The sequence below is a fragment of the Anopheles funestus genome, chromosome 2RL (assembly GCF_943734845.2).
Source record: "Anopheles funestus chromosome 2RL, idAnoFuneDA-416_04, whole genome shotgun sequence".
Lineage (NCBI taxonomy): Eukaryota > Metazoa > Arthropoda > Insecta > Diptera > Culicidae > Anopheles > Anopheles funestus.
This window is the reverse complement of record NC_064598.1, coordinates 65,826,315-65,850,471: the sequence shown is the minus strand read 5'-3', so window position 1 is coordinate 65,850,471 and position 24,157 is coordinate 65,826,315. Positions and strand designations below refer to the sequence as shown.

At 42.4% G+C, this 24,157-nt stretch overlaps 1 protein-coding gene across 2 annotated transcripts in view; it reads right to left on the bottom strand.

Moving 5' to 3' along the window:
* Window positions 1-24,157, bottom strand: part of LOC125765540 (serine/threonine-protein phosphatase 6 regulatory ankyrin repeat subunit B) — a 39,938-nt gene that overhangs the window by 10,932 nt on the left and 4,849 nt on the right. The window contains exons 3-9 of one of the 2 annotated variants that reach the window (XM_049430808.1): window positions 19,502-19,603; window positions 15,289-15,390; window positions 10,260-10,376; window positions 5,114-5,206; window positions 828-1,041; window positions 453-748; window positions 70-372 (exon numbers count right to left, since the gene is read on the bottom strand). In XM_049430808.1, coding sequence (XP_049286765.1) covers window positions 70-372; window positions 453-748; window positions 828-1,041; window positions 5,114-5,206; window positions 10,260-10,376; window positions 15,289-15,390; window positions 19,502-19,603 — 1,227 coding nt within the window. Of the gene's footprint in view, window positions 1-69; window positions 373-452; window positions 749-827; window positions 1,042-5,113; window positions 5,207-10,259; window positions 10,377-10,642; window positions 10,772-13,457; window positions 14,827-15,288; window positions 15,391-19,501; window positions 19,604-24,157 lie in introns of those variants that run through there. The other variant, XM_049430807.1, reaches the window with a different exon arrangement.

Here is a 24,157-nt window from a genome sequence, read left to right as displayed (position 1 = left end):
AACAATTAAAAGATATATTATTATTTCGTCATTGAAACGTTTAGAACTGTCTCCAAAACGATCGCTCACATTAGACTTGATCAGAGGATCTCCGTTATCTTCGAGTAGTAAGTCGAGCGTGAGTACGTTTCCGTTTTTTGCGGCCACGTGGACAGGCGTTTGACCGTCGTCGGTAGTTTTGTTGGCACCTGCTCCGGACTTTAGCAACATCAACGCGCACCGGTCTCCATCACGGACGCGTGCCGCTATATGTAGCGGCGTCTCCCGTAACCGTCCGCCCCGGACGTGTACTTCGGCACCAAAACCGAGTAGTGTTTCCACCACGGCTGGTTTGGCCGATTGAACAGCAATGTGTAAGGCAGTGTAGTGATCCTTTCAAACAGATGAAACAAGTTGTTAGAAAATGCTAACGCCCCATGCTTTTGTACACCTGCACCAGGAATAATACTTACATTCGTTGGGACGTCCACTTTTTCACCCTTGTTCAGCAGCGTACTGATAATACCCACATGGCCGTACTTGGCCGCGGTGTGGATACTTCGTGCACCTCCCTTGTTTGGCATATGAAGATAGACACCCTTGCGAAACAACGTCGTTGCACACTCGGCATGACCGTTCAGTGAGGCGATATGCATCAGTGTACTACCATCCTTGGTTCGTTCGTAGATACTAGCGCGATACTTATCCGCCAGAATTTCAATGATTGACGCATGTCCATTTTCAGCTGCCAGATGCATTGGTGTACGATCTGCGTTTGCGAGATGAATGTGAAAATAAAGTGTAATTCCAAGCGCAACCAGCATCAACTATCACGACCGGATACGTACCTTGAAAATCGGTGATTCCTGCCGAGGCTCGCACGGTGTAAAAGTACTTCACCATCGCCTCATCACCCTCGGCCGCTGCAATGTGGAGCGCAGTTTGACCTTCGCCATTCTGCACGTCCACGTTGGCACCGTAGTCGATGATTATCCGAGCCATCTCGACGTCCTTCCGCCTGGCGGCCAAATGTAGTGCCGTGTCGCCATTGGTAGTTGTGGCCTGTTGCGCATCCATTGTTTGGTAGTGCCAAAGAAAAGGAAGGAATACAACACACAAAAAACGGGGGAGTAGGGTGGGAAAGAAAGGAAAAAAAACACCTCATTAGTATCACAAGCAATGGACATCGTTTCACAAAATCGCACGTAAAGGGAGTTATAAGACATTGAACCGTATACTGTTTACACCACATTACTTCATCCACCACATCCAATATGAAGCCCCAGCGTCGACGCATGCTTCCTGGTCCGATGGTTTTAAGCCAATAGTGATCGATGGTGATATGACGAGATGAAAAAGATCACTCAATGAATCGCAACGCTACTGATAGCTCTCCCTGGACGTAGCTCTGCTTTTAGATGATCCAATTCCGGTGGTAACACTATTCAGCAAAATTATGCAACATCTTGCACTAGCACTAGCTAGCGAGACGTCTCGCGTACCTGACGCACGAACCTACTCGGGACGAATGCATTGTGCAACTGCAATACCTACTCCAGCAGAGTCGTTGTCCAGTCGGGCAGCATTGCTCCGTTGGGAAAACTGTCGTCATCGTTTTTCGTGCGTCCTAAATCCAACCTGGCTCCCTTTGTAGTGGACATACTCGCTGATGCTCCACGTAGCTAACCATATGTTTATGTACCAGAGTGATTGTTTATATTTAAAGAGCTCGTAGAGTTTGTAGAATGGTCAGTCTCTCAGTGTAGTGCGTTTTTTTTTTGTTTGCTCTCTACGTACACCCGGTACGAACCATATGATTGGAACAGAATGACTGACGATCCATTGCAGGTGGTATATGTGTTTTATCACCACCGTTGACCGGCGCAGGCTTTTCCGCTTTCTATTCGGTCATCCGTCTTTCTTGGCAGTAGGCAGTGCTGGCATCTTCAGTTTTTGCTGTTTGCCTTTCTTTGCCGTTGCGATGCAGCTAGAGAAGAAAAACCGAAATATCCAAATGCACTTGACTTGACTAAGGAATGGCTAACGGAACTTCGTTGACATGTCACTCCTGTTCCTGTTTTTTGTTTTTTTTTGGTTTTTGTTTTTGCAGCCCTTTTTCCGGTATGGAAATGCATTCGTACGTATTTTCTCCGGTATTGTTGACTTCTTGGAAGTGTATCTCATTCTCGGCAACAAAAACAATCCAAAAAGCCCTTGCAAAGTAATTGTTCCTGTTATCCGCTGATTGGGCTTCGAATATCATAACTTGCCCTACTGGGCTGTAACAACATGCTAGGCACTCGCAGCAGTTAGAGAATGATGACGAATGAGCTATTTTTTTTCGGTTTTCGAACTTCCTTCATACTCAAACACCTTACTCAATGCGGGCGACAAGAAGCGAGTTTCAGTATCAGCTGACATGCAGTTGATTTATAAGGTGAAGGTTTTGGGAACCATTCCAATCCGTTCCCACGGCACAAGCGAAACTTGCATGCAGCGTCAGCATTCCTTTCGATGTCGTTCCAGTGTTGTGATCTTCACACCGTCCTGCTTCGGGTGCATTTGCCGTGACGTATGTCGCGACTGCTTCCTAGATTGTCATTATAGTGCAAATACACAAAACAAAAAGGCAAAAAAACCAACAAACGCCCAAGGATACGAGGACACACTAAGCGATTCCTTGCACACCCGACGTCGAAGGTGTCGGAAAAGGAGGACACAAAAGCGAGGGTGCCGCATGGTTCAAGCAGACAGGTGGAAGGCAAAACTCATTGGTGCTTTCGGTGCATAAAAGCAGCATAAAATTAAGAAGTTGAAGTTCAAGTCACATGTCGTAGGGGTGGAAGTTCAAGTGTATGGTGTGGGGAACACGAAGCAGGACAAATTAGCACACCAAGGTGATTGGTTATAGGCGCAACAATGATTTCCAGCTGATGATGTCCTTGCTGTGGTTGGTATCAGAACGTAACGCAAGGCGTCACGAGTTGTACTTCCAAATAGTTGGAGTTGGAGTTAAAGTTGTAGGATGTTATTTTTAGTAAATATAGGTTCATAGCAGAATGTAAAACTGCTTGCTTTCTTAGAACTAAAGGTGTAATAAACGCAATAAATAATCTACTTTTGTGCGAAATGTCAATTCCAATCATTTTCAAACTCCTGAGCATATGCAATCAGTTTCAACGATGGTTCATTGAACCGTTCAAAGGTTTATTATATTGTTATAATTAGAAAAACAAGCGATGAGCACCAAATCAGCAACCTCAAAATAAAATACTTCAAAAAACAACTTGACTTTCCTTTGATGCTACCAATCATTTATGACGGAACTGATGTTTATAATTATTAAACTCTTTTTCCCCTATTCATTAGAAAGCCAGCAACAACAAAAAAAACCCTTAAAATAAAAAAAATCCCTCTAACCACTTTCGCCAAAAAACTTTGGTTAGCTTTTGTATCGATATAATCACGACTCTTTTTAGCACCTTGGGTGGTGTGGTACAATGCTAATGGTGTTCCTTGCGAAAAATAAAAACCTCATGTAAAAACACACTCACAAATTAATCGGCACCATTCCAATGCTGCTTTGCTTCGAAACCGGTTGCCGAACGGCAAGCAAACTTCCTAGACAAACCATTGCAGCTTACAAGCGCCCTTTTTAGTACCCTTTTGGCCGGAGGATACCGGAGCAGAACAAAAAAAAAATGTTTGTGCAGAACCGATTTTCCGATTGGTGCTAGTTTAAAATTCCTTCAAGTCGGTACGGTGTGGACAGCGAATTCGTATCGTTCATCGTTGGCGTCGGTACGGTGCGATGCTTTCGCTTTTGTCAGCATAATATTTGCACGGTTACCGGTTGAAGGTAACAGCCTGTGCCACTGGTTGTGACGTGACCGACAAAAGGGGGCTGAGGGAAACAAACACAACTTCGCTCGAACCAAGCAGCAGAACCGTGGCAGCAACATTGAACAACTGGATTGTTTGTTTTTTTTTCGTTTCTTATCCTTGTTTTGTTTCGCAAAATTCACATTCACGGTTGTGATGGACGGAGAATATTTCGCTCCTGTGACGCGCGGCAATGGTGGTAAAACGGGGCAGTCTCTGGACGGGTGGCACAAAAAATCAATCATTCCAGGGCCAAATCTGGCCTAAGCTACGACGCGATTCGTGTGATTTTGACTTCTGAACGCTACACGAAATGCAATAACAGAGAAAACACACACACACACTCACACAGAGGACATAAAAAACTAACAACACCATGCCCGAAAGGGGTTTTTGTCACGGACGAAGATCAGCACAGAGCACACAGAACTCTGCACATGCAGTTGAATATGCTGCACATCGATGGGTTTACAAAGTGGGTCGCAGCTACTTCGGTTAAACACCACCAACACACCCCCTGGCACACATAATGCACAGGAGGATGCATTTCATTCCATAACACCGCGCACATTTAATCACAAGCACTCCTCCATTCTGGACTGATGTTTGCTACTCTGCAGGTAACATTCACTCACTACTCATGGAAGGAAATTCTTTCTGCTCTTTGCATGCTTCCAACTGCCCGGGAAGGAATTTACAGACAATACACACATTTCAGCCATTGATTGACGTTTCGCAAACCACTCTACTTCACCCTTCGTATTCCTGCTGCACACCTTGAGTTCCGATGCACACAAACTTGTTACGTAATCGTGCTGAATGCATTTGAACCGCGTTGCTTAATTTTTAATACCTTTGTCTCCGTCCGAGGGAGATATGTGGATTTTGATTTTTCACACCCACTCATAGCTCAAATTACAATTTTCTGGAGAGCTATTCTATGCAAGATGAAGAAGCGTTTGAACTAATGATATCTATCGGTGCACTGAACCACACAACTCAATTTTGCTTGATGATATGAAAAAGCGACAAACACACACAGCCACACACCTTCAACTTATGAGCACACATACACGCACACGGACACACATACACACTCAAGCACACGTGCACATGCACACAGCAAATTTTGGGTGAAGCAATTAACTTGAATGAACTTTCTTGAGCACACTTTTCGAGGGCTGCTGTGCACGTGTTGGTCAAGCCGGATCGCTGTTTATGCCCGCACATCGGCCACACCGTCATTACTCACCTTCAGCTGATCCGCCGTCTGGGATGAGAGCAACTCCCTGCACATCGACTGGTTGCCAGCCTCGACGGCCAACAGTAGCGGGATCTTTCCTTTCTGTAAAAAATTATGCCTTACAATCTCTTTCCACGTAGCGGCTCGCCGGCGTTGCTTCCGGCGGTAGGTCAGCGAGGCAAACATGGTAGAAAGCTTATGCACCCCGGCCCGCTCCCGTTCCCGCTCCCGGCCGCCGGGACGTACGGGGTCCGGCCGACGTCGCTGGGGCTGCTGGGATGAACGGCGCCTACTGCCGCCGCTGCTGTACTTGCGACCATTGCTACTGATGCTGCTGCTCCGTCGCGCACCGGTACCCTGTTCGGTGGCCGGTGCCACGGTCAACCAGCTCCGGTCCCCGGTCCCGGCTCCGGGCCCGACCCGCGGCCCGTTCGGCTGCGTCGATCCCCCATTTACCTCGGTTGCGCTGCTGGCGAAGGCGGCGGAAAAGGAGGCCGCGGTCAGTTCGGTCGGTGATTTGGTTGGCGTACGGGGCGAGCTACCGTCCGTCGAGGCACGCTCGGCCTGCTCCGCCTGGCTGATGACGGCCGCCTTGATCGGGTTGAACTTGGCGTACTTCGACTGCACATTCTGGAAGCGCTTGCCAAAGTTGGACATGGTCCTACCGTACCCACTGTCATATTTAAACTACTGATGCGCGCAATTTCGTACCGATTTGCCTTGGCTTCGGTGCTTTCGAGGGTTACCTCCAGTTCTTTCCTTCCATACTACTTGCCACCCGCAAGGCACAGACAACCGCGCCAAAGGATTCAATAAAAACTACAACAACAACAACACACACCCGAACAGTCCTTCGAAACGCGATTCACGCGAGTCTTCTAAGGGACACTGGATAGAGAAGGAAGAAGCGGGGTGGGGGTGGGCGCGAGCGAGAGATAAGAGATTCGACCGAGACGGAAGGAAACGATGGCACACTATCGCACGCTATACCAATCGCAATTCGTTCGAACCGATTCGGTGTGTGCGAGAGCTTCGAACTTCACCTCGCAATAGCGGAATTCGTTTCCAATCGTAATCGCGCGCGGGCTGCGAAATGGCGGTACAAATATTGCTTTGCCGTTTTGATAGTGTTTCATACCTGCTACGGTAGTAGTGTTCGTGGAGCATCCGAGCTACTACTGCTGCCCCGTATTGCCACGGCGCGAGCGGTCTGCAAAACAACACGCTGAATAATGATATTCCCTACCGTGGGTAAGCATACCGATGATAGCTTCAAGGTACCCGTCGGCGGTTATTATAAGGATATTTAATTTTCACCCCAACCCCTATGATGACCCCACTACAATAAGACACCCTACCCTAACGTCTTCTCCAGCTGAAGGGCCGTCGGAATCAGACACCCACGAACAAAACTTAATTCCAGCAAACATTCCAATACTGCCAACACCTGGCCGGCACAGAGCAAAAAAAAACACGTTTGCATTAAAATAGCTGCAATTTAGCACATAATTCCGCAGAATAGTTTCTTCCAGCTGGTGGAAGGACTAAAAGGCTAACCTGATACCAGCATTGCATACATTCCGGCGCGTTTTCGTGCATGGAGAAAAGTAAAGGATCGTCGTATGATAAAACCATTCGCCATCGACTATCTCTATATTTCTCGTCCGCACACACACACACGTACACAAACGCGCCATGGTATGTTCTAAGCAAACGTACCATATTCGTCTGAAACTTCTTCGATCGAAGCCGTTTCCACATGGAAAAGCCCCACAAACATAAATGCTCCCAGCAACACCTAGCCCAAATTGAAAGGCAAATACGGGAGGAAGGCAAAATGAATACGAGTTTTGACACAATTCACTAGTCGTGCAAATGTGTAAAGCACTAGTGCCTGGTGTTCTTCTTATTGTAGCTGAAATACACAAAACTCACCAAGCGCCATAAACACTCAAAGTTCGTCCCCTTCCCAAAAACACTGCCGTCCTCATATAAGCGATAGCCCAATCCACGTTCGGCTTTTTTGGCAACGTGCATGTTCGGAAAGTTTCGCGACCCTTGTCCGTGATAGTGTTCACCTTCCGAGCACTTTGCCCCCGGTTGCAGCAGCTATCAGCTGAAATGTTTATTGCAAGCCCTTTCGGGATGTGGGTCGCTTCCAAACTACCTCTCGGATATGTATATGGCGATCTTCCCTCTACGTCTAGCGATGGCAAAAAAACGCTTCTCCTGCTTTGACCTGCGAATAGATGGCAAACCTTCACGCAATGGTCCCGCACGAAAGCGTCCGTTCGTAGGGAAAGTAAGAGATATCACAACACACACTCCCACTCACCACCAACAAATATTCAATTCACCGACCGTTTTGCTGTGGTGTTTTGCAAAAGGAAGACACTGAACCGCAAACCGGGAGGAGGGATCCGGGAAAGAGCCTTCAACGCACAACAGATAGCAATGCTCCCGTGTACAGCAAATGCGGCACATGCTGAACATGCTGGTTCACTAGTGCAAACGGGGTCCGTACCTGGTCCCGGTAGAGTAGCTCAGCGCTGGGTCTTGCCGTGCCTCGATAGGAAGATCGCAATGGACGCGGTTTCATCGCGCGCGCTCCTAGACTGTCACCTCACTACTGGTAGTGTGATCGAATTGTCACACGGCCCATGTGCGGATGAATAGTAACAGGTTTTACTTCCTCGGGTCGCGTCTGATGGGCCGCAACCGCGCACGCCATATGCAAACACCTTCCACGGTGGGTTTAGGCATTGTTTCGACCGTCTCGCTCTGTGTCGCTGGTAGTGTGCCACACTCGAACCTCCTGCACGGTACCTCCTTGTGCAAGGTTTTATGCATCTTTACTTGACAAAAATAAAACGAATGGGGACCTCAGGGCTAAGGTGCGAATAAAATTATAAAGTGCAATTTTTATGAAAATCCTTTTCATTTACAATTCCACACCTTCATGCAAACCGTGATGCAGGTTACTGCCACCCTCGCAAAATGAAGTGGAAAGGGGAATATGAAGAAAAAACATAAATAAACCATTTGGGAAAGAAACACGAACCATCGTCAATGGTTCAGAAATGTGCAACAGGCACGCTCCTGCCTTTTTCCGGTTTCGTGCAAGACCAAAGTCCAGAGAAACTTCAAGCAGATCTTAATTACAGGGCAGACACAGTGACCTAAAAGGTACTTCTACCCACTAACTTATCGCCAACCTGTAGGTGGACAGGAAAAACTGGAACGGGAAATGTTTATAAAATGGGAAAACCTTCTTGCAGGCAGTGGAACACAAAACGCGAACGCTTTGGTAAGGTTTATTGAGCGTGCAGGTTGGATTCTTCAATGGGAATTCACTAACCCAGTCTAACCCCAACGGAAACCGATTCTATGCCGATGAACGGTGTTTCCATGTGCGATTGCTAGAGACGCTACGCCCATTGCCATTATTGGCATTCCGCTGGCATACGTGGCGAATGTCATAAATTGTTTCTCCTACTATTTATTGCTATTGATCCAACCGAAAGGTAATCGCACCGAGCGTGTAAGCATTCCCACTCGCTTTCGTAGGCTGTACTGTTTAGAGGTTTAGAGTTTGATTTGAGTACGATCTAACAGCAAATGAAATCCAGTTTTGATGATAAACGGTTCAGAAAACAGCAAACAGTAAATAAAATATATTTTATTACATTTTACATTTCTCTTTCCCAACTTGAAAATAAATCAAACAGTGTAATATACAATCTTCTCAGTTTGGAATAAGACAGATACCCCGAGCAAGTTGGCATGGACCCCTTCTATTGCACATGGCTTCATTCACTATCTGGAACCTTGATTGATACCAGTTCTCTACTAGGTGCAGAATATCGATTTTACGCTTCATCATCAATCATTTGGCATTGCATTGCGATACATTCGGCGGAAAACTTATAACTCAAGGTGTGGAGTTGCAGAGAGGACCTACAACAACAAACCAACCAACCGGTCCGAAACGGTTCACACACTACCAGCTCATTATAGACGAAGCGGCTGAGGACACAACAACACTCACAACGAAAGGAAGGCGCCAGTAGCTTCACATTCCGAAGGACAATTTCCATAACAACCAATCAACCGAATCACACGGCCATAAGGTTGATACCAATCGGGGGGAAGGGAAAAAAACAAAACAAAATAAATAAACATCCAGCAACGTGTCGAATCGTGAAGTATTGATCGAACTCTTGTGGCGTACGGTTCCGGCAAATCGGTTCGGTTTCCGTTCGGTTCTGTTCGGTTAACCTTTCGGTGGTATTGGTAAACGAGCTTACCATTGCCAACATTCGCTTCCTTTTGTAGTGGTAAATGTCCTCAAAAGGCTTTCCCTATTCGTAACGGAACCACTTGACACGCAGATGGATGTCCTTTGCTTATCTATTTCCTGCGTCGATTGTCTGTCTGGTTGCATGTTTTGGTGCTGACCAATCGGAATGGGTATCGTCAACCGGTTCATTACAAGATTTACTACGCAAAAGCACAAGTGGACAATGTGGTTTCAGTAGCTTATTTATGATTTCAGAATGGACAAGGACTTGAATGCTTGACGCAGTAACAAACCTTTGCTTATAAAAAAAATCGCAAAACATAAAACATTCATAATATTTATGTTTTGATTTAATAAATCTTTTACTAAATTAAATTTTAAAAATCATAAATAAAACAGATAGATTTTCATGGTCCCCTAAACACGTTGCAAAGACATCCCTATTTACTGTTTATTCGATATCCTCAAGGAACTACTCTTCAATAGGCAACAATGTAATTTTCCCCACCTCTTTTCCACTATTCATACCCAGTATATTTAGGTCAAAAAACTAGTTACTGTTCACTAGTACCACTGCTGCTTTGGCAATTGAATTTTGCACCTGTACACTAACCTGTGATTCTTTGAGTACGGGAAAACAAATCGTCCACTCATAGTAAACACCTGTCAATCGTGTCCCAATTTCCGCCGTACAACTTTGTATGAGAAAAAAAACCGCCGAAGAACATTTCCCAAAATTCCAATCAAAAAAGGAGGAAATGGCACAAATCGCTTACTACCATATGCTTGCCTTCACTGAAGTTACCACCGCCCGGTCATGATGGTACGAAGCCATTTATCGCTTTTCATACTTACACCATCAGTCTTTGTTCGTATGTCCTTACCAGCCGCAGTTAGCAGCGCTCGTAAAATTGCGGTCGCTGTGCCCGTCTGTCTGCTAGCTACCAAATGTACGGCCGTTTGTTGCCGTGACTATTGTTAGCGGAGGTGGATGCATAATGGGGAAGATAAAATTACATGCAATTAGTAAGGATGTTACCGTTTCGTTGAGTTGCAAGCACTAAGAAAAAATTAGCATCAAAGCAAAATTAGGCACTAAATATAGTTTTCCACTCGCTGGAACAACAACCAAGGACAATCCATCAGTAAAATGAGATCCATTCGACGGCAGCTCAATGGATGCGGCTTGTTCGGTTTGGCAACGACGGGCCATCAGTTCGAACCGGCTGTAAACTTACCCCTGCCTGATCCTGTGGCTGCAGCTGACCTACGAAGTTTTCATCCTCGAGCAGAAGCTTTTGAAAGAATTTGAAGAACGCTTCTTCTTTGGCATGTGCTTCCTCTTCGTAGGCATTTAGAATCAGTCTCTGTGGAAAAACACATCGTGACAGGGTATGTGAAGCGTATGTTTGTATTTATTAATGCACCTTTACGGATGAATTGTATGGATTCGTGTTGTTTGTTTTAGGGCAAATATAAGAAAAGAACATTTCGAACAAAATGCAAAGCCAACCAATTGAGGTGCCATCAAGGATTATCTCTCGAACCGAAAGCAAAACTCAACCAAACAGCTACCATTTTCAAAAGTTTGATAAATTCGCACAAAAAAATCCACCTACAGCCACATCCTCGAACGTAAGCTCACGATCGTCACCGGTGTCCATCACTTTCTGTACCACCGACTTCATCTTCATCTTGCCTTTAAGCTTCTCCATCACGTCCCGATCAGATGTTGATTGCACCAGCACCGTTATACGCAAAAAGACGCATCCAAACTGCACCACGTTACAGATCGAAACGTTCTGAAACATTGCCACCGTTCAACTGATACAGCTCCAGGTTTCACACTCGAAGTGGAGTGGTCGAAACGGATGAAATTTCGTCCTAGCCCACACCGATACCTTCATTATTTCGGGGAAAGTTTTCCGGCCATTTAAACTAGGACCGTAAGGGACCGTCTCGTGAGGAAAACACAAAAGTCTAACTTCAAACCATTTACGTCCTGTGTTCGTCATCGATCTATTGGGCGTTATGCTCACTGCTTTTGTATTTACTTCCATACAAATCAAACTTTCCACTAGCGTCAAGCCGTTCCGATTATCTATTTGTAATGGTGGAGGCGCCTGGTTGTTGTTGGCCCTTTTAGTAACATTTTCCCCGACTGGTCTGGAAAGACTCTAAAAAAAACTAGGCCACCGAATACTCCGCCTTGGAGAACGAAGCTCTGGTAGCATCGTAAATTTCAGTCCAATTCTTATTTATTTCACTTCCGCTTTCGATTGACTTTTATTAACCTGACGATTGCACGCGTGTCCATTGTCGGTGCGGTGATGCCCGAACGCACAAACCATGGTGACTTTACCCACTGAAAAGAACAGCTCATTCGCAACGCAGTGTCTTTTCAACTTCCACCCTTGTTCACGTTATCACAAAAAGCAAACAACACAAAGCGAACTACGGAACATCGTCCATCATTGATCGGGAGCTTCTTCGAAGGTGGATGATGGATGGCCAGCCTACGAAATGAAACTGCACACTTACCCACGTATCCGAGTGATTCAAATCGAGTAGCTTCGCGATCAGCTCCATCCGAACTGAGCGTCGCGCCAAAATGTCTGCACGACCAAGTGTGACCCCGGTGTTAAGTTGAAAAGTTTGCTAAACTTCTCCGCCCTCTTCAAAGGAACTACACCAACGCACACTCTGTCTAATGCTCTGTGCTTTTAGTACCAAATTACACCTAAAGTCATCCTCGATTCTGCTAGGTTTGCCTCTGAAAGGTGAATGATTTTATTCCATTTTTGTTTTTTGCTGCAACAAACGGCGTTTTTCGTAGAGAGGAATGCACCGTAAAGAGGCACCACAAGCGTAAAGGAACCGTCGGTTCTACACGCTGCATGTTAGCAAAATTGTTATTCCCTTGCCCGGTTGAGGTAAATTGAGCCGGGAATATACGTAAAACCTTCACTCAAATTTGGCGCTAAATGCACCAGAGAAAGCACAGCGAAAGCGTACGTGCCCGTTGACTTTAATCTCTTTCCATGGTACAAATCGTGCAGCCCCGTTTCCGACATTTATGGCAAACAAGTCGAAAAGCGTTCCTCCCTTTGTACAGCATTTGCAGGTGGTTCCGGTAAACGAAGGATATCGGAAAAACACTACCACACTATATTGAGAAATGACATGCAGCTCGGAGGGTAATGTGTAGTTCGTAGACGGCAATGGTTTGGCCCACATTTAACATTACGAATGTGTTTTCATTGCAAAAACAAAACTTCAATCCGCAAAAACACATTAGCAAGGAATATGAAAAAAATCAAGCAAAATCAATTTACACTATATTTTCACACCACACAAAGTTTTATAATAGTTGGTTTCTATTTAACATTACTACCGTTGAAAGTAGTTGTTTGAAAGTTTTTCTTTTAAACGAGCGAAATAGAAACCAAATTGAAGATTCTATTACAATATAGTAAGAATTGTTGGTTTAAATAAAAAAATCAGTTTTATACTAAATTCTCAATAAAAAATCGCCAAATTTGTAATTGTGCTTTAATTCAAAGGCCACACATTAAAAAAGCTACAAAACTTTCTGCATACAAATGTCTGGAAATATTAAAAATAAGTCATGGCAAATAGTTTAAATAAATGTTCTACTGAAAATCATCGTAAAGTTGACTAAAAGCTATGAATCAATTTTCATTGATACTGATCATTCGTTAACAAATTCTATCGTTCTATGTACGTAGTATATTTAAGAATAATATTTTTTTAATGAAAAATATAGAACGATTAGCTGAATGAAACTTCTAACACGTGAATTAATTAAATGAAAAGTGTTTTATCAGTTTATTATTACAAATAAATATTTCGGCTTTCCGTAAATTCGGTAATTTCAAAATGGCATTTAACATATAAAAAATTCGATGAACTCTTTAAGTTTTTGTAAGCTTTATATGTTTTGCAAAAACTGCAACACGAATCCATGCATTACATTTACCCATGTAAGAGGTTCTTCCAGTTGACAAGCAAAAAACAAAAACACCGTTTTACCTTAATCTTCCATCCCTTGGTGCCCGACATGCCGGATCGTAATATTCCCAACGCTAAATTGTAACAAACTGCTTCAACATAGCTTCGTAGCTGCTGCACCGCTTTGTCGTACCACCCGGACAGTCCGGGCTCATAATTTGCTAACACCAACGAGTTACCAGCGAAGGAAAATCCATGTACCATAATCCACTGAGACAATCGTATGGAAACCCCCCGACCGGTAACCGACCGCTATGTGTTTGTTATGTCGGTGGTTTTTCCTTTGCTACCTTCTCTGGCGGACTTTGCCCCCAGTAAAGGTATCCCAACAAAGGGCAGCAAACACGTGGCTTTGTTTTTATTTACTTCACGACCCACCACATCCTGACATCTTTGAGCATTCGTGAGAACCACTGGAGCCACTGGTGTTTATAGCGAAATGCCGCAAGAGGGCATCACTGGTGCCAACCCATGTTCAAGTATTTTTCAATTCCTATTACTGTTCGCGGTCACTAGCGAACAGGCACACGCTACCGAAAATGGCAGTTGGTTGCGATACGATTGTCACCTCGTTACTTTCGCTTTCACCTTCACTGGCACACTGTCACTGTTATCGTTGCACTCGCGACACTGGGCTTATCAGGCCGATTGGTGTCTAATTTCCTCTCACCTTACATAACGCTGTACCTTACCGTTTCGCAAACGTGAACCGAACCTCTCCTAAGAATAGCCCACCCAAGGGCAAAAAACAATGAACCACCTTTCACTACCCACTCTGCGTCACTTTGAATTAGCTTCCTCGTGTATTGAAGCTAATCGTGGTACCGATCCGACGCGACTACGATGCCAAACAGTCGAAGTTCAACTAAATTGAAATAAGTCCCATCTTTCTTGCAGCATTGAAATTGAAAATATTATCTCCTCACCCACCATCAACATGCCGCTATCTGACTCCCCATCCGAACCCAATAAAAATTGTTAGTTTCAACAAAACGAGTAAAACGGTACGTTAAACAGACATGTTGGAGCGAAAGAGAACATTCCCCGAACAGCAAACAACTACCGACGCTAGCATAAACAACGACAAATCAATGTCTCTTCGGCGTCGTTTTTTGGGGCCCGACTGTTACGCCCGAAAGCGTAGCGAACAATACGTTGAGACATCAAAATGATAGAAATATCGTTACACCCCTTCCTAGCGCCTGCTCTAGCTTCTGGGGTGCAATACGAACGGCATGCATTTCCCTCCTAATGGGTACCCTTGTGTTGGTATGTTCTGTGTTTATCGTGCTCAAATATGGATAAAGTTTCTTTCTGGATGATACGGGTGAACGTGTGTAGCGAGCAACCGGAAGTAGCATTTCTTCCGGAAAAATAATTCTGCTCACTACGCATGAGGTTAAATGTGTTCCCTCGATAGTGTGTGGATGTGTTTGTATTTTTTTAATCTAACATATGCAAGAATCGTATGCTGGAAAAATCTTAAATCTGAGAAAATGCTTATAATTTATATCTTTAAAAGTTAAACATTAATAATACACTTCAGCTGTTCAATGCAGGCTGACAATACGGCTAAATGCCGTAATAATTACATATAAATAAACAAAAAAAAAATAAAAAAACACATTTCACACAATTCGAACAACAAATGGAGGCGCATGGTCTTTTGTGATGGAGATGCACGATCTTTGTTGATTGAGACGCACGATCTTTGTTGATGGAGACGCGTGATCCTTCACGTTGTAATGCGAGTATTTCACAAACCACTATAAAGCGATTTCTGATGGATTGTCCTTAGTTTTGTTGTGACAAATATGGTAAGGTTAGGTCTAAAGACAAACAATTTACTTACCCCACCAGTTGAATATGGATCCACTCCTCGCTTTTGTAAAAGTAATTTAACTACATCCTCTCTAGAGTACATGGAAGCAATATGTATCACATTGTAATTGTCCTGTAGTGGAAATATAAAATTGCATTAATGAAATTGTTTCTTTGATTCGAGAGAGATGTTATTTGAAAAGCTTTTTGATAATATATAATTCATGCAATATTATATAATATTATGCAATACATAGCAATATTGTTTTAAGTGATCATTCTTACAAAAACCGGTTAAATTTTGGGTACTACTCTTTCCATTCAAGCGTGTTTCCGTGTCAATATACCCGAGCATGTTGGTATCGCAAACCATTTCCTATCATATGATTACTTTTTTATCACCATCCCATGATCAACAACGTAACATTTCTTGTTCAATCTTTACCCTCACGCGAAATGTTAATTTTCAGAAAAAGCCATTTTCGTGAAAGAAATTTGAACAAGGAAAAGTACAACATAAGTTTACATTCTCAATGAACATGCTATTGGAGGCATGTGTATAGTATACATTACATGCTTTATCAGTAAAATCCATGCAACACGAATGTTTTAAAAAGGGGTTTCAAGTTTCAGTGCTGTAAAATTAATGTAATAAGTGTTTTTTTTCGGTTAACATCAAAAAGAATATTATCTCTACTGAAATGCTTTTCTATTAAATTCCACTAAAAGCTTGCATTTTTCAAAGCAATCGTTTCAATCACCACGCCTTGCAATCAATGAATTTAATTTAACTCCATTAACCTAAAAACCTTTAAATGAACCCATTCCCAAATCGCGCTTCGATGATGTAAAATGGCTCTAATTAGATAAGAAACCGCGCTGTTTTCCCCATCATCCGGTGGCTACAGGGTGCGCCAGGAAACCACCGCCAAACATGCAAAGTTCATACGAAGCTCACCGAATGCTTAGCAGTGCCAAGAAATGGGACCACATTCGACACACGATCAAAGTTTCCACCTGTACGGAGAAAGCTTACGGTTTCAGTAATGTTTGGTTGTTTCGACACGCGAAAACATACCCTTGAACTATTGAAATAGTTTCAAATACTGATTCAATTTAAAATGGCTTTGCTGCAAGTATATCTTATCGTTGGTGCAAAACTTCCAGTTTCAATTAAAAATAACCGAAATTCGGCATTTAAACACGTCGACTGAATTTATCACTGCGGCTAAATATGCAAATAGGAAAGTGAAGTTGATTTTGCATTTAGCTACATCTTGCACGCGTTTCCAAAACCGCTACTTCCTGTTTCGGCACGTTATTTATGGCACTAGTGAACGAAATTTGATTAACATTCGCTTTCCGTGACGTGGGACAAAGGTTACAGCAGTGTTTTTTTTTTTTGTATATCGAATAGCTTCCTTTAGTTGGTTTGAAGCTGCTTAAATAACACTAACTCCGGCATGAGATAAGCTACGGAAACCGGAAGCTACACGGATTCCAAATGGTAATGCCGGCCTGCTGTAAACTTTTTTTTAGGAGGAAACTTAAAAAATAACGCTAAACCTGTTGCTTGTACCAAAAACTATTGCTCGAACCATTCCCGGCCGGACTTCTCGTGCTGATGATTGTGATGACGATCATGCAAATGAGTCGTTTCTCGTGTGCCTTTAGCATGCTACCAATCGACAACTTTTTCCTTCCAAGCTCAAGCGTCTGAGGCAAAACTTTGGCACGCTTACAAATCGTCGACAGACGCTTATATACTGTCTGTGTAGCAAACAGCAACTGGCAATGTGTGTTTGTGCTATATGGAAACAATTCGAAGTTTCTCGCTCTAACACCGTCGCTAGGAAACTATTCATGTATTTGTGTCAAGTTTTGGAGGGGAAATTTCTGCACTAATACCATTGAAATAGCGTTTGCAATGTATTAGTGTATACGGCTTTTGGCTGAAATCAGCATAAAAACATAAACTTTATTGGTGACAAATTGGAAAGTTTCCATCGTTCTGAGGACGCTTATCGGTTAATCTTTCCCAATAAAATGATTCTTTTTCGTTTGCGTCTTACCGCAAAATGGAAATCAATATTTTCCAAATATTTCGCAATGAAGCATAACGATTTAGCATCTTTTTTTATTAGTAGAGAACAACTTTTGTTTCGCAGCTTACATAAGTATAATTGAAATTAATCATTGTTTTTTTTTAATTAATTAGCAAACGGGAACTTTAGTGGTAGATACGGTTACATTACATTTGTCAGTACTAATTAGCTACAGCATGACATTTTTTTCCAAAACGGAAAATAATACCTAACGATCAATCTTTTTTCAACCAAACCCATCATTACTTGGGTTGATCGACCAAGGCCCTAAATACATCACGTCAACCGACCTTTACATCCATATGCCCTAATCATTCCGCCAATAAATCATTGTCCAATTTAAATGGATCATCCGGTCGCATACTGGGTTCGGTTAAGGTGAGGCATTGATGTCTCCTATAATTTGCTATCTAGCACCACTCACACACATCCAACGCGTAGGACATCGTTGCCCATTGAGCATACGCCACACCATAATGATTCATCGCCCAAAGGCATTTTTCATGTACGCTTCGGACGATCACTATTTAACTTCAAACGGCCCAAAAAGGATGTCAAGGTAGCACTCTTCTAACCGATAGCAAAGGAATGTGTGGAAGGTGAAAAAAAATTACTTCACGTGTATGCATGTTGTGACAAGCCACAGCCTTAATGATAACCTTAAAATCTCCAGCTAAGCTCGCTTAACGAAATTGAAATTGATGTCGGTTGTGTCCGGTCAAGAAGTAATTTTCTGGTTTGCATTTCACGGCTTCTGGCTATCATACAGCGTGGGTGTGGTTCGCTAAGGATCACGAAGATATCCTTGAAGTTGGACGGTAAAGAGCGAGAGAGAGAGACGTGGCGGTCAACTTGTTGATTGATTTTACGCTCGCATGCAATCGCACAATTCTCAACGGCTGCATCACGAATCAATATTACTGATGGAGCATTTACATCAGTGCACAGTTTTGCGAAATTATACTTTTATACTGGCAATCTGAAGTAGTAAAAAGGTATAAGGAGTTATTTATTTATTTTACTTTTAAGTTGGATCATATTGAATGCACCGCTTGTGTAGAAATGAAAAATATTAAAAACAGTAGAATTTACAGTTTACTATAAAATAATTAAGTGACAAGTGCAACCACGCAAAAAACAAAAAGTAATTCTCCAAATATAGACCCACTCTACAAAAAATATGTGGATAAACATCAAAAACGGAAATGAACAGGAAATAAGGACTTCAGACAGGAAAAAAATACACGAAAGCGTCAAAACGTTATATCGCGAAGGACATAACGAAAGTTACACAGCGATAACTAACGTCAGACAAAACCGAGGAAACAAAACACCGAGCGTCCATGTAATGATACCGAACGAGGTCATGGTCCGTCCAGTGTTGGAAGTAATACGTTTGTTAGAAAAAAAAGATCTTTAAATAAATTACCAAACATTAATTTTTTCTCACCATTATTTCTACTTTTCAAACACTTTTCTTGCGAATCTTTTGCTTTGCAGTGGTTTTTCCAGGTGAATCATTCATTCAAAAAATCACTCCATTTACATCATCACCCATCAAAAAGTGGGTAAAGTTCATACGAAAAAAAAAGTATTTCAAGAGCCTAGCTACGTCGTTCTGTGTATCGCCCGGAGAGAGCTAGGGAGAAAAGAACCGAATCTGATTATGCTTTTATGTTTCATTGCCACCGGTTTCAAGCGATTTGTGTAGTTTCTTGCTGACTACCATCGTGAACCAGTGAAAAGAGCGTGAGCGAACGTAAGCTATAAAGATTTATTTCATTTCCACCGATATCCACCGGACTAGTCGTGCTTATTCAGGTGAAGTTCAACGAATTCTCGCATGAATTTTGCTCTTTCCCGAAACAGGGAAATATGACGCCTAAAATGACCTGTAGCGTACGATTTCTACATCAAACCGGTTCGAATAGAGAATGGTCATTTTATTGCTTCACTACTAACCACATTATAGCGACGACTACGGCGAACGTACGGTGCGTGCCTTATCGAAGTTAATTTCTATTGCGGAATGCATTCGCTTGAATATGTGAAGGGCACGATAAAATGTTTTCCCACTATTGCGAAATACGTTTCACTCTAGAGGTCTACGAGGAGGAATTTTCAGAATAAGCTACTCACATTGTTCCTGGCGCCAACATCCGAACCGAGCTCGAGCATCCTGTCCAGGATGGGTGTTCGATTATCCTTGACGGCGAACATCAGGGGTGTCATACCGGTGGCCTGTGAAGGAAAAAAACATAAAAAATTTCAAATAAGAAAGATTCACAGTAAGTACCCTGCCCGAACCCTACCCTAAGCTCAACTATTTCTAATTATTTGAGAACGAGTTTAAAATTGGTCGATAATAATAGCTTCCTGTGGTTAATATATCAACCCCACGCTGGGTGACAAAAGGGGACGACAGTTTTTTCCTCCGCCCCACCCGGTGTTCTACATTCGGTTCTGCTTCGGCAACTCGTTGCCATTTTCTTTATCGTGTGTCCTAGATCTTTGCGCGCCGTGATTGCCCGTATGTCTTGAGCATAGTTTAGTTCTTGCGTGGCTCGTGGCAAACGCGCCTCTGTGTGCTGGACGTTTCGCATGTGAAAACCCCCGAACACCCGTATTACATGCGTCACTAGCGTGCAATCTATTATTTCATCTACATGGAGCTGGAACCACCCTCGAGGCATCACTCAGTTACGGTCAACCGGTAAGACCGGTGTCGTTGACATAGTTGACCAAACGTTGCGGCCTACTGTAGGACACGTGAAGTTCTTTGTTTTGCTCGTAGCAACGCAGAAAAACGAAAACTTTAACGTACCTTCAAAGTTGGATTGAGAAATGAAATTCTCAAGAAAGGTGCCAAATCCTATTTAACCACAATCGTTGAGGATGTTTTATGGTTCTGGCATAACTTCCCGTGGATCGTTTCGTACTTTAAACAAACGCTTCCAGCAGCAGTACGGTGAGGTTCGCGTATCCATTCACGTTGCGTTTTAAAATATGCTAATTCACCCTTTGTAGCTCTCGCCACACGTGTCTGCTATCCACTGGTTGCTATTTCGGTGTAATTTATGCGCTTCGCGTTTCACCGCGTTGCAACGCACCGTGGCATTCATTGGGAAAAGACGAAACTCGCGTGGACGCTGTTCGAAAGGTGAAGCCGTTTGGCATACTTTACCCGCAATGTTATGCATCGACGGAAGTGAAAATTCAAATACTTTCTTTGCATTAATATTTACAGGGCGTCTGCTATTTGGCGCTGAGTAAAGTGCGTGCTAATTGTGTGGGAAAACTAGCAGAATCGAGTGTCCTAGATACGTATGGTAGAAAATATGCATTTCGAATTCCATAGAACTTTGCTTTTAGCAATTAAATTATGAGAAATTGAATCCATTTAATGAGCCGCTGTTGTTAAGACGTGCCATATTTTATACAGTGCATATTCCGAGAAATATGTTTGCAGTTGCAGCCTGCGAGTAACGTAAGTGCTTGAGGCTAGGCTGAGGGTTTAGAGGATAAAAACGGGGCGCGCTCCAGAACGGAGTCAGATTTACTTGATTTTTTTTAAATAAATAAAGCTTATCATTCGTTTCATCAACATTCGTAATCAATATTAATTTTTATAAGTTACGTATGTCATTGATATTCACACATACTTTGAATTACTGTATTTCAGAATTAATGAGCGTTAAATATGCGGATAAAATGCCGATGATAAAAAAGACTCAGAAAATATTATAACAAGAATAAAAAGACGGAAAAAATGGTTCTGAACTACATTTACATTCGTCGAGGTTCCTTGAATATGCTTTTATTTTTTAACAAGCTTTAAAGTGTTAAAATATATGTACGTAAAAAATCACGACAACCACTATTAAACTATTTCTTTCTTTTCTTAAAAATGGCTCAGAGTGGATTAGGCATGCCCAACGTCGCATCACCCAAATAAGGATGATTCCTGTAGTTACCGCTTGGCCGCATCAATAAGAATGATGTACTATACTTCAAGTCATATTAGTCGAGCCAAGTCATGAGTAATTATAAATCTTTGAAATGGTCTCTTTAAACGTTTCTGTATAATTTATGGTCAAGTGCAGATTGTAGGATCATTTAAAAACTCAACCGGAACATTCTCCGATCACAGTTCTTGTACATCACATAAGTATTTAAGGAAGAAATACGATAATAAGACAGACCAACATTTCTTCCTATTTTTTATGAGCACAACAACTTTAACCAAAATATGGACTATTTATAATTTCAATTACCCATAAACGAATTGTCCGCGTCTGCGTTTGGGGTCCAGTTCCTACTTCCCAGAAGAAAAGTGTCATAAGTTTTTGGTCTTCAATCATCGCTTATCAAGTATACAGAATCCTATTTAATGCGGTCAATGTCAATGAATTTGAGTCATTTTTTTTGAATTTCTATCCCTATTTATTAAAATCTCAACAAATCAATTATTATTTGAAAATTATAATGTTTGGATATTAGTTTTAAAACTCATTTTTACTCAAGTATATGTTAAATGAGTTTACTAAATATGATTTTTCATTTTCTCTTACTGTTTGTATTTTTTTACAACAAATCGTATTAGTTTTTCAAGAAAAATATCGATATTTTAAGAGTAATAATTTAAATTTTAATAACAAAGCATTGCGCATTAGTGATTAATTTCAATCAATGTTTGTTTCGTGCTGTCAAACATCAATAGGTGTTGATTCTTTAAAAAACACATACTTATCTACACACAAACCACCAGCGCATGTGACAAAATGCGTGTCCATCGGAACGCCTATTGCACGAACGAAACATAAAAGCTGGAGATTTCAATGATTCAACACGCTAGAAATCGATTCATTTGCGTTGTAGAAAGCCGCTAACGTTTAAAAACATACCATGTAATGATTTTCGTTAAAAAAAAGTATGTGATTTGTAGTGTTTTTTTTTTCCACAAATCCATCACCACTCATCACGTCCCTTGCCGACATGTTTTTCATGCCATTGGTCATTTCAAGGGCGTCTCGCTTATCGTACCATAGCCGGTGCGAATTCATTAGCATTTCTATTTTCATCAAACTGCCAAACGCACGGTCTAGCATGGTCAATACGAAATACGAAATTTCGCTTCTTAAAAAAAAAAAAATAAAGCATCACCAAATCATACAATCCCACGCTTAACCTTCGATCTCATCTTGAACGCTAGTTGCCCCATCCATCACCATTAACCCTGCGCTATGCTCGTATGGCATAACATCAGGCAAGAATAAGCTTAAGCTTCAGCTTAAACACAGCTTGTAATCATAATTAAAATATAATCAGCGACCTCCAGTCTATCCATTTGCCCAATCGCTTGTTCGACACGGTCGCAAGTCGATCAAGATCAGAAGTAACGGTGAAGAAAACAGAAACACCAAAAAATAAAAAAAATAAACAATTTCTTCTAAAAGAAGGTCTTCAATCGTGACCGATAAGCATATGGAAAAAGGTAAAACTAAAATCTGACAAGGTCCTTTTTCCAACGAGCATGACATTCATAAACCGCTTGGAAACTGCATGAAAGTATGCTGCAGTTTTGCTGCATTTTCATAAAAAAGGCTGACCCTGTTCGAAGCGTTTGTGACCTTTTCACCGATAAAAATGGCCATCCGATCTAAAAGTGGGCAATATATACTAGCTTCCACTTTGAACACAGTCCCGCAGTTTGCCATAATGCCATAAAAACCTTCTACGAAAGTCCCTTACTCCACATAGATTGGCACGATTTGAAGATATGGCCGTTTTTTTTCTTATTTAAATGCTGTTTTTGTGTACGTTTGTCGTTTTTCTTGCACTGCAGGGCAGGATGTAAGAAATGGTCGTAAAGCAGGCACGGTCTCAAGGGGAACAGAAATACACTCCACATTTACGGAAATACGATTTCAATCAACTTCACCAGGCAAATGTTAACTGCACAACCGCATCATTGCGCAATGAAGGACCAACCCGGTGAGGTCGGAAACGGTGCTTCATTTTGCGTTTTTTTTTTGTGTTAATTGCACATTTGAAATGGTGGCTATTTGCAAGTGAGCTAAAATTAACTCGCACAGCAATTTGAGGTCATCAGATCAGGTTTTCAGTGTGCATGCGCCATTAGACCAGCAGTGCCGGCAGGGACGGCACGAACTAATAGTAATAATGGAATATTTTTATCATCTATAAACGATTATAGCACATACACAATATAAGAAATGAGCGACACGCACCACTCTAACCGTGTGGTCCAATTTGTGTGACGCATGCGATGCTTAAATTTTGCCAACATATTTTACACGCCGGCCATTTGCTCCGCATCCATCATATCATACCTGCCAATTAGCTTCGGTGGTCTGAGCTTTTATGATTGTTAATTAAAATAGCCCACCAATTAACGAATTTCGTGAACGTTGTGCTACGCTGCGGTCCATCTTATGCTGAGTCGAAGCTATTGAACGATACAAGCTCGCACCGGACCTTACCGAAGTCGGCCAGAAATGTTGACCGCATGTTCAAGTGTAACGAAAATTGTTCCGTTTTCATCATTGCCACCGAAGAAAACAATAAACGTGCGTGTCAAGCGCGACGAGTATGAGCGAAAATCGTTTCTTATGGTATCCGTCCACAAAACACAGCAACTACATCTACGCCCCAAAAATGGTGCGTGAAGAAAGGACCCATATTTGCATGCAGGTTTTGTGCGCCATTCCTGGTCACCCGTTATTTCACACCCAGTGACCCACCGGCAGAGCAAAGTTTTGCAGCTTGAACCCC